The 16,696-nt window shown below is 37.1% G+C and overlaps 1 protein-coding gene across 3 annotated transcripts in view; it reads right to left on the bottom strand.

The window, feature by feature from the left end:
• The window catches only part of DHRSX (dehydrogenase/reductase X-linked), a 421,270-nt gene that overhangs the window by 120,175 nt on the left and 284,399 nt on the right, over window positions 1-16,696 (bottom strand). For all 3 annotated transcript variants that reach the window (XM_072614492.1, XM_072614494.1, XM_072614493.1), the window contains exon 5: window positions 9,963-10,170. In XM_072614492.1, coding sequence (XP_072470593.1) covers window positions 9,963-10,170 — 208 coding nt within the window. The remainder of the gene's footprint in view (window positions 1-9,962; window positions 10,171-16,696) is intronic.

The following is a 16,696-nucleotide window of genomic DNA, read 5'->3' as shown; positions in this document are numbered from 1 at the left end:
TAAGGGGAAATCTATGCTATAGTCACTTCCTCTTTGGGATACCTCTAATTGTTTTGGAAATCTTCCTCTGTATCATCTCTAACATGCCTTGTTACAACTTTTACTGATTTTGTGGCATTTTTCTCCTAGTTTTGCTCTCTGAGGCTCAGCAGAACTCAAATTCTTCTCTATGAATAGCTTTTCAAATACATTCTCCCAAAGGCTTCTCTTCTGCAGGTTAAACATTCTTAGTACCTTCAAATGATCCTCACATGGCATGAACTTGAGGACTTTTACTATATAGACTGACCTCCTCTGCCTGTTCCCAAACTTCTCAAAATCCTTCCGAAATTGTGGTATCCTGAGCTAAATATTGTATTACCATTTTGGAGAACTTATGGGGCATTTATATAGGCTTTATTTTATTATTTGCATTTTAAGAACATTATTAAAACCCTACCTTGTTTTGAATTATGTGTACCTTTCTTATCAACCCTTTCTAGATAAGCTCCAGAATTATAGGGATCATGTATTACTGTTCTCTGTATTCACTGCAACATCTAGAACAATGATTAACCCAGAGAACTCAAGAGCTTTTCAATGAATGGAATAGGTAATTAATTAAAATAATTCCTAGAAAAAAATGAATTTTAAAAGGTATAAAGAGTAATCTCAATAAGCTAAAATAGGTCTTTTAGAAAGTTAGCATCATACATAGGTTTACTGATAATTCAATAATATTACGTTCAAGAGTTTTATACTTAAAGCATCATTGAGAGTAGGCCACATTTATGTGAAGTAAATATTTGTTGAGTAAGCTAATGAGTAACTCTTTGGCTGAAAATATCTGGAGCAAGGGAAATGAAACATCCATCAATACAATTGTAGTTCACAGAATAATAGGAATTCATTATACTACCATATCCATTGCTTATCTTGTCAGTAGGGGAAAAAACAGTCTAAAGTACTGGCTGCCATTAGAAATTATGTAAGTGATAGGTATCAATCAGATATGCATGGTTTAGATGCCTATGTTTATGTTACAAATATAGTCCAAATTTTGGTCAATGTCAATATTACTCTGGCTAATGTTACATGTTAGAAAAATAAACAAAACTGAAACACAATGCCACCAAACTGACATCTTTGAAGACCAGCTTTTGTGGGCTTCCATTCTCTCATTTGCAAAATGAAGTGGTTAGGGAGTAGACAACTTTTGAGTTTCTTCTTGCTTTAAATTTATGATTCAAAGATTTCACTTTGATCAGGTCTTTTATGGCTAATGTTAGCGTTAAATAATAATAGGTGACATTTGGAATGTAGTTGTAACAAGTGGAAAGTCTCCAAGAAGGGAAATAAAACTTACAATTTCATCTAAGCATTTTTACTCAGTTACAGCTGAAAGACAAACTAGCCAGAATATGAAGGACAAACCCTCATTCAAGAGCATGTTGACAATGTATAAAGGAAATGGTTCATACATTTTCCTTTATAGGATACTGTGACTGCTGGATTTGATAGGTCTTAAATAATCTTTATCTGCTAGTACTTTTCCAAGAAGGCTTTGGCTTTGTAACATTTAATCTTCAAATAAAAGTACCCAAAATACTGTTTGGTTTATTCTGCTCTATCACCGATTAACTGAAATAATAAATTTTGAGCTAGAAGAGATGTTAGAGGCCATTGAATCCAAACTTCTCAATTTATAGATAAGGAACTTGAAGTTCCAAAGAGTTGGCAAGCTAGCGTCTGAGCCAAAATTCAAACTCTGGTCTTCTTGATCCCAGCTCTACTGTTATATTTACTAAGCTACAAATTCCAGGCACAAATGTCATATCCAACCTTCTATCATCTTTAAGAGAGTTTATATAGAAGTCACAGAATTCTGTGTTGCTGTCCTCCTTTTTGAAGGCACACAACATGTTATATCAATGAGGCTTGGCTTCTCTTTAAGGTATTTGGACACTTCAGACATATATCTTTGATATTTGTTGCTATAGTGGAGATGGCAGCAGATGCTTAATGTCTACAAACTTAGTAACCAGTCCTCTCTAATTGCCACCTCTCTCTCTCTAACGCCAACATACACACACACACACACACACACACACACACACACATCCATCATCCCTCACTTCAACACTCAAGGAAACTCCCAAATTATTCATTCATATTACAAACATCAGTTCATTCCTGGCTTCCTTCATCCCTCTATATAATCCCTTTGGTCACATTCTTCCAAATCATGATAGATTTTCCATTTCTACACCAAGATATAATATGGTAATAACTGTAGAAGGAGGAAAATAACCACAACTCTGTCAATTGTCTCATTGCATTAGACAAGCTTACTTTTTTTTTCTGATGAACAGCTATTAATATTCAGTGTATGAAGTGCAGCTATTAAGCTATTTTGAATACAGTAAGTTGTTCCTAAAGAAATAAAAAGAGCCAATCTTGCACATTATAAATTAATGTCTTACGATATTTCATCATTAAAAACAAATTTATTTTTAAGTGAGCAGTATTTTTACAATATTATAGAGGCTTGATGACTTCTGACTTTATGTTTTCGTGATTTCGAAACCTCGATTTTACAAAATTATTGTATGTGAAATGTGAATGAAACAAATGACTCTAGGACAGAGAGCATGTACTCCAAAGTTAAATGACTATATCTCTAAAAAACAGAGGTCAGTCAAAATGACAAATAGTAAAATAAAGGGTATGTATCATTTTTGTAGAATGAAGAAAATTACTGCTGTCTAGTGATAGATTACATGGCATTTAATCTTTCATTGTGAACTATATTCATAAAGAAGAGACACAATAATCTTTTTCATTTATGTGCACATGACAGAAGAAGAAGGGAGCTTGAGGCACAAAATGAACAAAAAATAAGGCAGAAAGAGGATGACAGAGAGTTAAAAGAGGAAGGGAGCAAAAAGTGGCCTTCCAACATGGGAGGACCAACAGGGAGGACTAAATCCTGATTTCTATCCACCCTGCCCTATCAGCCAAAGTCCCATGCAAGACATTATTCCGAATACTACCCAGTATATGCCCAGCAAGTAGCATAGTACCTGGCACATAGCAGACACATAATAAAAGTTTATTGATCGATTTATTGAATGACAGGGATTGAACAAGGCCCTTGTGCAAGTGTGAAAGGAATCACTGGAAAGGGAGGGAGAAGTTTTTGACTCTGCAGGGACTTAGATGGGGACCTTTTACTGTATGGTGCCATCAGGGGCCATTGTTGATCATTTTGGCCTATGTCTTGCCATTGGATTCTGGAGGAGACAGTGAGGTTGATAACTTTGCACAGCTCTGTCTCACTTAAATCTAATTCACTTGCAAGTCAAGACATCACTGTCCCAATGTCATTCATCCCCTATAAGGGAATGATGAACCACAACAACAAAAGTGTTTTTGTGGCTGAAGCCTTCTGAGCCCAGGACAAGGCCCTCAGAGAGAACTCAGATCCTTCATGACACAAAGGAGTCCCTGTTACTTCCTAATATCCACCAGAGACTAATTTTACATGTGAAGCAGCAAATGTTGCTAGGCAGTTGAGGGACCTATCCATAATTAACACCTTAGAATAGATTAGCGGCTAAATCAGATAACTTTTTTAGGCAAATGCACTAAAGGAATGAGACATTTGGTTGGGGAGAAGAAGAGAAGGACTGAGAACTAATTTTGAAACACTTTCCAATAGAGCAAGGCAGGCCTAGGTGGTGGCTACAATGGGAAGATGTTAGAGAGGACAATAGGTTCCTAGACCAGGGAAAGAGATGACAAAAGAGCTACATAAAAGAAGCAGGGGTACAGAAACAGAGAGGTAGATGCCAAGAAATACCTGGCAAGTGTAATTTTTCCCAGTGACTGCCATATCTTATCTCCTCCTTCCAGCAGACAAGCACAGTCATGATGTATTCCTTATCTGGATCTCTTTGCTTAGAACAACTGCTCTCAAAGTGTGGTCTTGGGACTCACTGAGACCCTTTCAGGCAAATAAATATATGCAAAGTAAATTATATCAACCAATCAATAAGCATTTACTAAATGCCTGCTATGTGCCAGGCATTGTGTGAAGCACCAGGGATAGAAAAAGGGGCAAAAACTATAGAATGCATTATATAAGTTACATTAATGTAACTTATTATTATGGTTTGTGATTAGTACAGTGTCTGTCACATAGTAGGTACCTAACAAATATTTGCTGGTTACTCAGTGAATTTGAAAAGCTGCTAGAAGGCTATCTGCTTCTGCTGAGGCATATATTTCCTACTTGGTCAAAGAAGTTGAACTCCTTCACTTTTTCTGGATATGAGGACAGATCCAGGATGTGTTTTCCTACTTGCCCTCAATTTAGAAGTAGACAATATTAAGTCTTAAAGAATTACCCTCACTAAAAGTATTTATTAAACTCATGTCTGCACAGGTCACTTTCTCAAGCCCTATATAAAACAACAGGGACGTTGTAAGTACTTCTACAAGTCCTGAAGAGAGGTGACTAAAGCTTGTTAGACCCTCTAAAGCTCTAGGCTTTTCTGCTGATTGTGTCCTGGAATATACTAGAGTGCTTAAAGTGATGCAAAGTATAACTTACCACATGTTTAACTGCACAAACTATGTGAGGTACCTGTCATGAGACTCCCTATGCATCAGCTTCTGATTAGCTGCTGGGAGTTCAAATCCCTGGTGATTCACTATAGAACTGGGTCTGGACTGGGACTTGCCTACCTGAGCAATCATCTCTATTCAGCAATCAAGACCCAGATGAGATCCTTTAACATGTACTGGATTTCCTCTCTGCATAGCTGGCACCAAGTCATTCCTGCTTGCTTCAAGTTCTGACGTAGACTTCCCTAGCAGAACTGTGTTTCTTCCATGATAAAGTTCAAAAGTGCCTTAAATTGTTTGGGAATAATGCAATCTACAGATCCAAGGTTTACCCCATTTACTTTCTTGAAGGAGACCATAATAGGATGCAAACTTTGGATGATCAGTGTGTCCAATCCCCTTATTTCATACATGAGGAATCTGAGAGCCAGTGTATAGGGCAAGTGTTGCCCAAAGTCAGACAGGTCTGCCTCCAAAGATCAAGAACACTTTCCATCATAGCATACTGCCTTCCTCTCAAAACTATTTGTGACCTACTTTATCATGATATTAAGAAGAAGAAAGACAATTGTAATCAATTTGAATATCATACAAAATCTGATTATGTTTAGCACCGATAAATTCTCACTTCATGCTAAATAGACACAAGAAGTCAAAATAATTGCTGAGTAAAACACAAATCATATACAAAAATGTAAAGCATTCTTTTTTTTGCCATTTGCTATTTTTTTAATTAATTTGTTTTCAATGTGCTATAATCACTTCCATATATCTTAGATTTTCCTCCCCCTTTACCTCCACTTCCCCACTTCCCCCCTCTCTCTCTGAGACAGTGCACAATCTTATATAGGTTCTACACATATATTCTTATTAAATACATTTTCACCTTAGTCATGTTGCATAAAAGAATTAAAATGAATGGGAGAAACCATGAAAAACAAAACAACACAAGAGAAAATAGTCTGCTTCATTCTGCATTCCAATTCCATAGTTCTTTCTCTGGATGTGGAAGGCATTTTGTCTCAAGATTCCATTGAGAATTTTTTAGGTCCTTACATTGCTATGAAGGGTTAAATCTACCAGAAAAATTCCTTTCACACTGTGGTTGTTGATGTGTACAAAGTTCTCCTGGTTCTGCTCTTTTCACGCAGCATCAGTTCATCTAAGTCCCTCCAGGCCTCTCTGAAGTGTTCCTGTTCATCATTTCTTATAGCATAATAGTATTCCATTACATTCATATACCACAACTTGTTCAACCATTCCCTAGATGATGGACATCCCCTCAATTTCTATTTCTTGGCCACCACAAAGAGAGTCACTATAAATATATTCATATATGTGGGACCCTTTCCCATCTTTATGATCTCTTTGGGATACAATCCTAGAAGAGATATTGTTGACTCAAAGGGCATATACATTTTTGTTGGGCATAGTTCCAAATTGCTCTCCAGAATGGTTGGATCAGCTCACAGCTCCACCAACAAGGAATTAGTGTTCCAACTCTCCCACATATTCTCTAACATTTATCATCTTCCTGTATTGTCATGTTAGCCAATCTGATAAGTATGATACAGCATCTCGGAGTTGTTTTGATTTGCATCTCTCTAATCAATAATGACTTAGAGCATTTTTTCATATGGCTATAGATAGCTTTAATTTCTTCCTCTGAAGATTTTCTGTTCATATCCTTTGACCATTTATCAATTGGGGAATGACTTATATGCTTGTATATTTGACTCAGTTCTCTATATATTTTAGAAATGAGGTCTTTATGACAGACATCAAAAATTCTTTCCCAGTTTTATATTTCCCTCCTAATCTTGGCTGCACTACATTTGTTTGTGTAACAACTTTTCAATTTAATGTAATCAAAATTATCCATTTTGTACTTCATAATGTTCTGTATCTCTTGTTTGGTCAAAAATTTCTCCATTCTTCATAAATCTGACAAATACACTATTCATTGCTCCCCTAATTTGTTTATAGTAGCAGTCTTTATATGTAGATTATGTATCCATTTGGACTTTATTCTTGTGTACGTTGTCAGGCATTGGGATATACCCAGTTTCTGCCACACTGTTATCCAGTTTTCCCAGCAATTTTTGTCAAACAGTAAGTTCTTATTCCAGAAGCTGGGATCCTTGGGTTTATCAAATAGTAGATTGCTATATTCATTGACTATTATGTCTTGAGTACCTAACCTATTCCACTAGTCTACCCCTCTATTTCTTAGTGAGTACCAAGTGGTTTTGATGATTGCTGCTTTATATAATACAATTTGAGATCTGGTAGGTCTAGGCCACCTTCCCTAGCATTTCTTTTCATTAGTTCCCTTGATATTCTCGACCTTTTGTTCTTCCAGAAGAATTTTGATATTATTATTAAAGAAGTTGGAGGAGAGAGTCATGGGAGATGAGCCTGGAATGGAAAGCTGAAGACAAAGCACAAATAGTCTAGAATTTCAGGATAAGAAGCTTAGAATTTATTCAGAAGGTATTGGGAAAGGACTTTAAATTTATTAGAGTAGGGAAATGAAGGGAGTTTTGCTATAGAAAGATTATTCTGACATCTTGCTGTGCTCCACATTTATTAAATGCTAAATATATACTTACTGAATGGAATTTTCACTCTGGAATTGAATTGTAAGATGGAAATGGAGGAAAAACTGACTTAAGGCAGGGCGTGAGTTATAGGGTTAATCCAATATTCTAATTATTGTGGGTTTAAACTAGAGATAAGCTAGTCTTGCTTATCTCAGTTCCCTCATCTGTGAAACGATCTGGATAAGGAAATGACAAACCACTGCAGTACTTTTGTCAAGAAAACCCCACCCAAATGGGGCCACAAAGTGTCAGACATTACTGAAATGATTGAACAACAAAAACCATGATTCAATTGTTTGCTCATTCTGGATCTTCCCTTATTATCTGCAATATCCTTCTAACAAGCCAGCTCCCATTGACTGGTGAGTTCATTTCATGGCTTCCATTTGGGAATGGTTCCAAAGAGGCCATGCTTCCTTCCCCTCCTGGTTCTGACTCTGACTCTAAGGGCTTTTCTATCATGCCCTTCACCAGGAATCCTTTAGCCCCACTGCATCCCTTTATGCATTGTCTTTTCCTAATAGAATGTAAGCTCATTGAGAGCAGGCAATGTCTTTCTTTTTTATTTTCTTTGTAACTTCACAGCTAAGCACAGGATCTGACACATAAGTAAGAGCTTAATGAATACTTGTTATTTATTTACCTACTTAGCAGTATGATCTCAGTTCAAGTATTGCCTCTGAGTCATTCTAGCTTTGTGACAATGGGCAAGCTGCTCCATCTTTACTGGCAATAAGAAATCACTGCAAAAGGGAGTTTTATTTTTGCTCAGTTTTTCTTCGATTTATTATTTATTTTTAACATAAAAAAAAAATTGAGTTCAAAATTCTCTCTTCCCCCCTGTCAATCCCCCACTCACTTATAAGGTGAGCAATATGATATTAATTATCCAGGTGAAATCATGCAAAACATATCTGAGTATTAGCCATATCCCAAAAATGTAAGAAAAATAAAGAAAATTATACTTTGATTTGTACTTGGAGTTCATCAGTTCTCTGTCTTGTGTCACCAAAAGAGACCTGCTATAAATATTTTTGTGCATAAAGGTCCCTATCTTTGCTTTTATCTTTTTGGTGTAGAGACCTACTGGCACTGCTGAGTTTTGACTAGGTATGCACAAGTTTACAAACCTTTGGGCATAGTCCCAAACTGTTCTCCAGAATGGTTAGACCAGTTCTTAACTCCATCAACAATTCCTTTGTGTAACTGTTTTCCCTCATTCCCTGCAACATTTGTCACTTCTGATAGGTGTGAAGTGGTATCTCAGAGTTGTTTAATTTGGCATTTCTCTAATCAATAGTAATTTAGAGCATTTTTTCATATGACTATACATAGCTTTGATTTCTTCTGGAACCTGCCTGTTTGTATCTTTTGATCATTATCAAATGAGGAACCATTCTTATTTTTATCAATTTGACTCAGTTTCCCATATATTTGAGAAAAGAGGCATTAATTAGAGAAACTTGCTGTAAAAATTATTGATATTATGTCATTGTCTATGTTGCCTTTAGGAAAATGTAGTTTCCATAATTAGGTCTACTTTTGCTTTGCTACGTCTAAGATTATGATAGCTTTTTTTTTTCAGCTTTAGCATAATAGAGTCTACTTATTTTAACTATGTGTATGTGTCTTTTTGTTTCAGGTATGATTCTTATAAACAGCATTTTGTTAACGTGTGATAATTTTCCCCATTATTCCTCTCCCTTCTCCCCTTCTCCCAGGGTATTATCCCTCTCTCTCACACCCAAAGTGTGTTTCTTCAAGTGGAATTTGTAAATGCAAATACAATTTTTTTTCCAGTTGTTCACTACCACAAAAGTGCTATTTTAGATATTTTAATGTATATAGTGACTTCTTTGGGATATATTCTAGTAGTGTAATTTTTGATCCAAAGGTATGAACATTTTAGTAACTATGTGCTTAATACCAAATTTATCTCCAAAATATTTGTATTGATTTATACCTACAACAATTATTCACTAGTATATCAATCATTCCACAAATTTTACTGTTTTACTGTAAACTGAATGTCTTTTTTTCAGCTCTGAAAGGTTTCTGGACATGAGGCAATATAATAGGGTTGATTTGATTTACATTTATTATTAGTGAGTTGGAGCTTCTTTCCTAAGGTTAATAATTTGACATTATTATTACTATAATTATCTGCAAATTATTTTTTTACAAACTTGGAATATTTATCTATAGGGAAATGACTTTTATCTATAGGGAAATGCTGTTTATAAGAACCTTCATATGTATATGCACATCCACATCCATCCATCCATCCATACACAAACACACATACACACATTTTGTTTGTCCCTTTCCCTTTATACTATGTTATGCTCTCAGTATAAAAAGAGGAAAAAAAGAAAAGCCCCTGCCTTTAGGAAGCCTAAATTTAGGGATCAAGTGATACAAGCAGTGAGAAGATACTATTGGATTTGCAGTTAGGAAATCATTGATGACCTCTAATGGGACTTCAGCTACACAAGTAAGAAAAGGATTACTGAAATTCAGGCTGAAGTTAAATAGCATTAATATGCAGCAGAGTGAAGTATGCCTACATGTTTTTGATGATCCTAATTAAACATCATGTACCATCATCTTTCCTTTACTCCCCAATAAAATGCAAGTTGCCTTCAAAATTCTCATAGTTCTTAAAATGCTCCATAAATATTGACTGACGATTCTCCATAGTCAACTACTTATGATCGTTACCACTAATTAAGTTAGAAAAGTAAGTAATACCTGCTTTGTAAATCATCCATGTTCAGTTCTCCCACATAATGCGTGCTTGAGGACACTGTGACCACTCTTGCATTGCGGCTTGGAGAACCTGTCTTCTTGAGGACATCCAAGAGCAGATTTGTCAACAAGAAGTGACCCAAGTAGTTCACAGCAAAATGTTCTTCAAATCCATCTATGTTCTTTCTCTGAGGAATCATCATAACTCCAGCTGGGAAGCAAAATGCATAGAAAAATAAGTTATCCGAATAAGCACAAAAAAACAATCCCAGATGACTGCATAGGAGAAGGTGAATAAAGTCCCAGCTCAATCCCTAGCTATATGACCTTGGGTAAAGTATATCACTTCTTTGGCTTTCAGCTCTTCATCTTAAAAAAGAAGTGACCTCGGTGACCATAAGGTTCCTTCAGGCTAAAAATTTATCATTCTCTTAAAAACAAAAAAACAACCTGAATCTGAAATAATCACAGCCAAATTGATATTGAGTTACGCGAACCTTCTCCAACTTTGGTCAATGATTTCCCAGAACAGAATGTGTTATTTGGGGCATCAAGGTGATGCAGAAGACAGAGTGCTGGGTCTGGAGTGACGAAGACTCATCTTCCTGAGCTTGTATCTAGCCTCAGAAATTTACTAGCTGTGCAGACCTGGGCAAGTTACTTAATCTTGTTTGCCTCAGTTTCCTCATCTGTAAAATGAGCTGGAGAAGGGAAGAGCAAACCACTCTAGCATCTTTGTCAAGAAAACTCCAAAAGGCATCACAAAGAGTTGGACATGACTGAAACAAAAGAACAACAAAAATGTGTGAGTTCCTTTTCCTACACATTTACTCACACTGCACCCATGCCAAAATTACCCTTCTTCCTCCTCTCTGTTTGTCAAAGTCCCACCTTTACTTACTGAAATTCCCGCTACCCCATTACATAGGTCCCTACAATAATGTCTCCATAATAACTTCATAATCTCAGTTCTTATGGTATATATTACCTAGGCTACTCATCAAAGGAAATACACATGGCACTTTGCAAAACTTAAAAAGCTAGACATTATTATTCTTATTGTCATTATTATTTGAGATTTACCATTTTTTGCATTTAAGAGATGGTGACTCAAATGGTTGCTCCTCAGTCCTCACTCTTACCACCGTTTTCCTGGCTCCTAGGTATCCAAATTCCCTAGTTCCTCAGGACCAGAGGAATAAAACTCTCTTTGATAATGTAGCCCTAAACCAATGTGAGGAAAAATATGTGTGTGTACATACATGCATGATGTACGTATATAAACACAAACATATACATGTGTGCTCTTTGTGTGTATATGCACATTTTCCACGAAGTAATTAAGGAGGAAAACTATATCAAACAAAGAAAGGTATAGAAAATACAAAAAGGTCAAGTTTTGCTAGACATAGACACTCTCTTTTTTTTTAATGCTCTCTCATCCTATCTTCCAGAGGTAGAAAGAAAGGAGGACAGGATAAAATAATGTCACAGCCCTTTGGACTGCTCTCATTTCTTACCTTTCTACTCCCAAATTGACTGGGGTTGAGGGAAGAAAAAGGCATAACAAATCCGAATCTACCTTTCTCTGAATGGGTTTTTACAGTGCCACTGTACAATCACAGGCCTCATGAGGCTGCTAGGTGGTGCCTTGGATAGAGGGAAATAACTAGAATCTAGAAGACCTGAGTTCAAATCTAATCCCAGATACTCACTAGCTGTGTGACCTTGAACAAATCACTTTATCCAGTTTAGCATCAATGTCTCCATTATTATCCTCAAAATGTGGTTAATAATAGTATTTATATTTTAAGGCTGTTAAGACAAAATGGTATAATTGGAAAGTATTTTGCAAACCTTAAAACATCACATCAATGCTGGCCATTATTATTATTAATTTCAGTGTGTGTGTGTGTGTGTGTGTGTGTGTGTGTGTGTGTGTGTGTGTGTTTGTGTGTGTGCTATACCACATGGGCAGTTTGGTGAAGACTGTAGACTATTAAGAATATTGAATGTTATTCTCAGAATAACATTTTGTTGCTCACATTCATAACTGGAAGACATGCTAAATTTTAACTAGATGGTAGTAAAAATAAAGATGCAGTTTTTCCCACCTAAATTCACAGACTCCCTGAAATATTATCCCCAGATCCAGACATCAGGTTAAAAATGCATGATCTAGTGGGTCATTATATATCAAACAGCTTGATGGAAACTCAGTGTCCCTTCTTTGGGGTGAAGGTCCGTGAATGTCACAGGAGAAAAACAGAGAAAGAAAAATCTACTTCTTTAGATCTTGTAGTATGCTGTATCTTTGCATGCATCTGTCCTGTCTTCCTAGCTAATATGAAAGTCATACAAAAGCATGAACAAAAAGTTCATGCTCTTTCCCCTTCACCAAATTGCTTCTACTTAAAAATATTAAAGGCTAATCTCTCTACAAAGAGTATGAAATTCAGGGTCTTCATTAATTCAAATTGGTTTCCTTCCCAATCAGTCTACATTTCTGGTCAATTATAAGCAGAAATTTATTAAGAAAGTGATGAGTAGAGGGAAAAATAGAGTAAAACAGGATCACTGTGAAACTCATAGCTATTAGGTAACAGAGATGAAGCATAGCAGTATAGAATGAGCATTCATTATTACCTCCCATTAAACCATTAGAGCAACTGACTGCTCAAACCAATACATCATTCAGACTTGGTTCCACTGGCTGATACTTTCTTTCATGAGTGAAGCACTAGAGCACTGGACTTTGGGCAGGGAAAAATGAGAGAATGATAAAGTAAATAAGGGATGTAGGTTATAAATTTAAAATTCCACAATCCTAGAAGAAGACTAGAATATACCAGAAAAGAAATAAGAAATCCTTCCTCTTATGGAAACTGAAAAAGAATTAATCTGTAGCAGCCAAGGTGGCAGAGTAGAAGTAGGGACCAGCTAGAGCTCTCCCTCCAAACTCCTCAAAAAACCTGTAAAAAATGAGCCTGAAGAAATTCTAGAGCATCAGAAGCCATAAAATGACAGACTGAAGCAAATTACCAGCCCATGACAATCTGGAAAATTGACAGGATGGGGCTATCACACCAAGCTGGAGCAAAGAACAGTTCAGCATGGGTCATGCTAGCACAGACAGAGTGGGAGTAGGTCTTAGCGGACTGAATCACAGGCAGCTGCTGCAGATTCCAGACTTCACAACCCACAAACAGTAAAGACGGCATCAAAGGTCAATGGGAAGGGTCTCTCATCTGGCTGAGAGGGGAATCTGGTCTAGGCCTAGGCCCAGTACCAGCCCTGGCCCCAGGCCCACGATAGTTGCAGCCACTGTTGAAGTGAAGGCTGCTTCTGAAGACCTCTACTTAACAAAACTGTAAAGTAAAGTAATTCTCAGATTCTCAAACATATCAGCATAGGATGGGAGTCTAGCAGAACTGAGTGAGAAAGAAGTGCAGGACCCTGGTAACAACAGCAGCTGCTCCTGAGACTATCAGCCCACAGATTTGAAAATTGCCTACCTGAATTTCCAGGAACCAAGAAGGCAGAGTAAATTGTAAGTGCTCTCTCCCTCCCCTTGTTGACCTTGAAAAAGCCAGAAAATACTGTCCTAGGAAAGATCCTGGAATTAGTAGGATCAGCTGAAGGGGTAAACAGTCATTCAGCTTGAGAGGCTAGGGAAATCATCAAAGAGAGTCCCTCTTGCTGTGGATGAAGGGGACCAGTGCAGGACTGAAGCTGTCCCAGCCAGTCCCACCTCAGGGAACCAGGAGGAAATCCTGAGCCCCAGGAGCGTGGAGCCTATAAGTGCCAACACTAGGTGTGCCTTAGCACAATCAGGGAAATCAGGAAGACACCAGTGTAGACAGAGGTACACCAGCTGCTGAGCTTGCCAGTTCTCTAGCTCAGGGGAGAAGACCTCCTGTGGCCAGACCACCCCTCTCCTACATGTTATGCAGTGGGCTTCTGGGAAACTCAGAAAGACTTCACCTGGCCTCTGTCATAGCACACCAGCCAGCTCAGTACCAGGTAAGCTTCAGCATTCTAGCATCTAGCTGAAGAACTAGAGTACACAACACACAAAGCCTCAGGTTCTCAGCATAAGAAATGTAGGACAGAGCCCCTTGTGCCCCAAAAGCATAGATCTACTTTAAAAGCCAGGAAAAAGGTAATTATCATAAGCAAGAAGCAAACCAGAAAAACAAAAACACCATAGAATCTTACTATGGGGACAAGGATCAAAATACGAATACAAAAGAGGTCTGCATTGAGACTGTACTCACATCTGAAACCTCAGAAGGGAATATGAACTCGTCTCAAGCCTAAAGAGCATTCCTGGAAGAGTGCAAGGAGGATTTTAAAAACCAAATTAGAGAGGTAGAAGAAAAATTGGTCAATGATTTTAAAAATATGAAAAAAATTTACTGAAGAATTAAAAAGGAAAACTGGGCAAAGGGATAAGGAGATACAAAACCTACATGGAACAATTGGACAAATGGAAAAAGGGGTACAAAAGTTAACTGAAGAAAACAATGCATTAAAAATTAGAACAGGACAAATAGATGCTAATGACTCTATGAGACATCAAGAATCAGTCAAACAAAATCCAAAGAATGAAAAAACAGAAGAAAATGTAAAATATCTCACTAGAAAACAACTGACCTGGAAAACAGATCCAGGAGAGAATATCTAAGAATAACTGTCTCCTGGAAATCCATGATGAATAAAAGGGACTGGACAATATCTTGCAAGAAATCATCAAGGAGAACTGCCCTGAGGTCCTAGATCCAGAGGGTAAAATAGTCATCAAAAGAATCCACTGATCACCTCCTGAAAGAGATCCCAAACTGAAAACACTAAGGAATATTGTTGCTAAATTCCAAAACTATCACGTAAAGGAGAAATTACTGCTAGGAATCAGAAAGAAACAATTCAGATATCAAGGAATTACAGTCAGGATCACACAGGACCTTGCAGCTTCTACACTAAAAAATCTGAGGGATTAAATAGGATTCTTATTCCTATCTCCAAAATAACTTTTCTCTGTGCACACATGTGTGCATGCCCACATGTGTGTATGTTTGTGTGTGTGTGATTGGAGGATGGTTTCCTTATTAGAGGCCTGCAAATGGGCTGATATTGAGGGAAGAAGAAAAGAGGAAATCAGGAACTGGACAAATATCAGTCAGATTACTAATGGCATGATGCAGCAATGAAATCACATTCCAGAGTATGTTACAGAGTTCATGTCTGATAAGATGCTTTTGACATTTTCCCTTTCTATGCTGTGTAGAATTCTCCTGCTGGGGCACTGAACATTTACTCCACATAAACCCAGTAAATTCTAAAACATTTCAAGCTGTAAATATATATCTCCAGTGTTGCAACAGCAAACATCCTAGCATACCCAGGATGGCAAGCACAGGTTCTTGGTTCTGCTTTTCTTAAAGGAAAGCAACTTTTACTGAGTCAACCATCTTACTTTAATCAAACACATATATTATTCACTTAGTTCAGGGGAAAATCAGCACTCTGAACTTCAAAGAGAATACATACAGAAATTACAAACAGGAAATAGCATAAAGTCCAACAGATAGGTCTTCTCTCTGACCATAGGCAATACATACATCACAGATCAACAGACAGATCCAACTGTCTGACTATGACATACATACACAGTTATCAGGGAGGGAAGCACCAACATCAGGATTTTCAAGGGGGTAGGGGGCTCCTTAATGGCTACCCAGAGTCACATCTGGCCAAATTCCAGGAACCTTCTTCCAATGAGTGAGCCTCAAAGCAAAATGCTAACCTCAGAGTATAGCGTGCCAGAAGGAATCACAATTCATGTTCTTCAATGGCTAATTACCAAAAGGTATAAAAGCCTTTAAGCAAACTTTAGGCAAACTTCCCTAAGCAAACTTTCCTTAATGGGATCCATGTGAGGCCAACTAATTGGCAGGAAAGATCTTCAACTCCCATAACATAACAAGTGTCTATTATCTGAGGTAGAAAAGTATAGGCAGATACTCCAAGCTGAGGGATTTATAAATGAGGCCTGTAGCATATTTTACATAATTCTACTCCCTTGACTGTAGCTCAGAAAGGCCCCAGGTTGTGTCAAATTCCATGCTGAATTGGGTCATCCCACTATAATTCTTATTCTTTTTGATGGTCAAGTGATATTGAGAAATAAAATTTTATTCAAGCACAGTTAATTTAGGATACTTGGTGAGAAATAAAAATCTTTTAAAAGTATAATAAGGTAATTCAATATCAAGTAGTGTCTTCATCCTCAGCCTTATTATCTATGTCCTTATAGTGTTGTTTTGAATGCATTTTTTCTAACTTTTTATTAATTACAATCATCTTATTTGAATAGGTACTGGTCAAGAACAGTATGTTTCATAGGAAAATAAGAATCTTAGAAACTGATAATCTCATAGCACTTGTAGATTTGCAAAGTATTTATTTTCCATAAACTTGATTCTCATTTCATTCTTGTACTAACACTATGAGGTAGGTGTGAACAAACTGAATCTGAGATTGGTTAAATTAATCTTGTAGGATGCAGCAGCAAATACAACTAAGAGGCTGGATTTGAACCTGCCTTCCTTATTTTAAACCCAGCTCACTGCACATATCTTTTATCATAAACTTTTCCAGGAATATACCAAATCATGCAAAAAGAAATCCTCCATGAGCAGCACCTGTAGGAAGATAAAGAAGGGTAAAAAAGTACC

This window comes from Notamacropus eugenii, chromosome 5 (assembly GCF_028372415.1).
Source record: "Notamacropus eugenii isolate mMacEug1 chromosome 5, mMacEug1.pri_v2, whole genome shotgun sequence".
Lineage (NCBI taxonomy): Eukaryota > Metazoa > Chordata > Mammalia > Diprotodontia > Macropodidae > Notamacropus > Notamacropus eugenii.
This window is presented reverse-complemented; position numbering and strand designations above follow the sequence as displayed.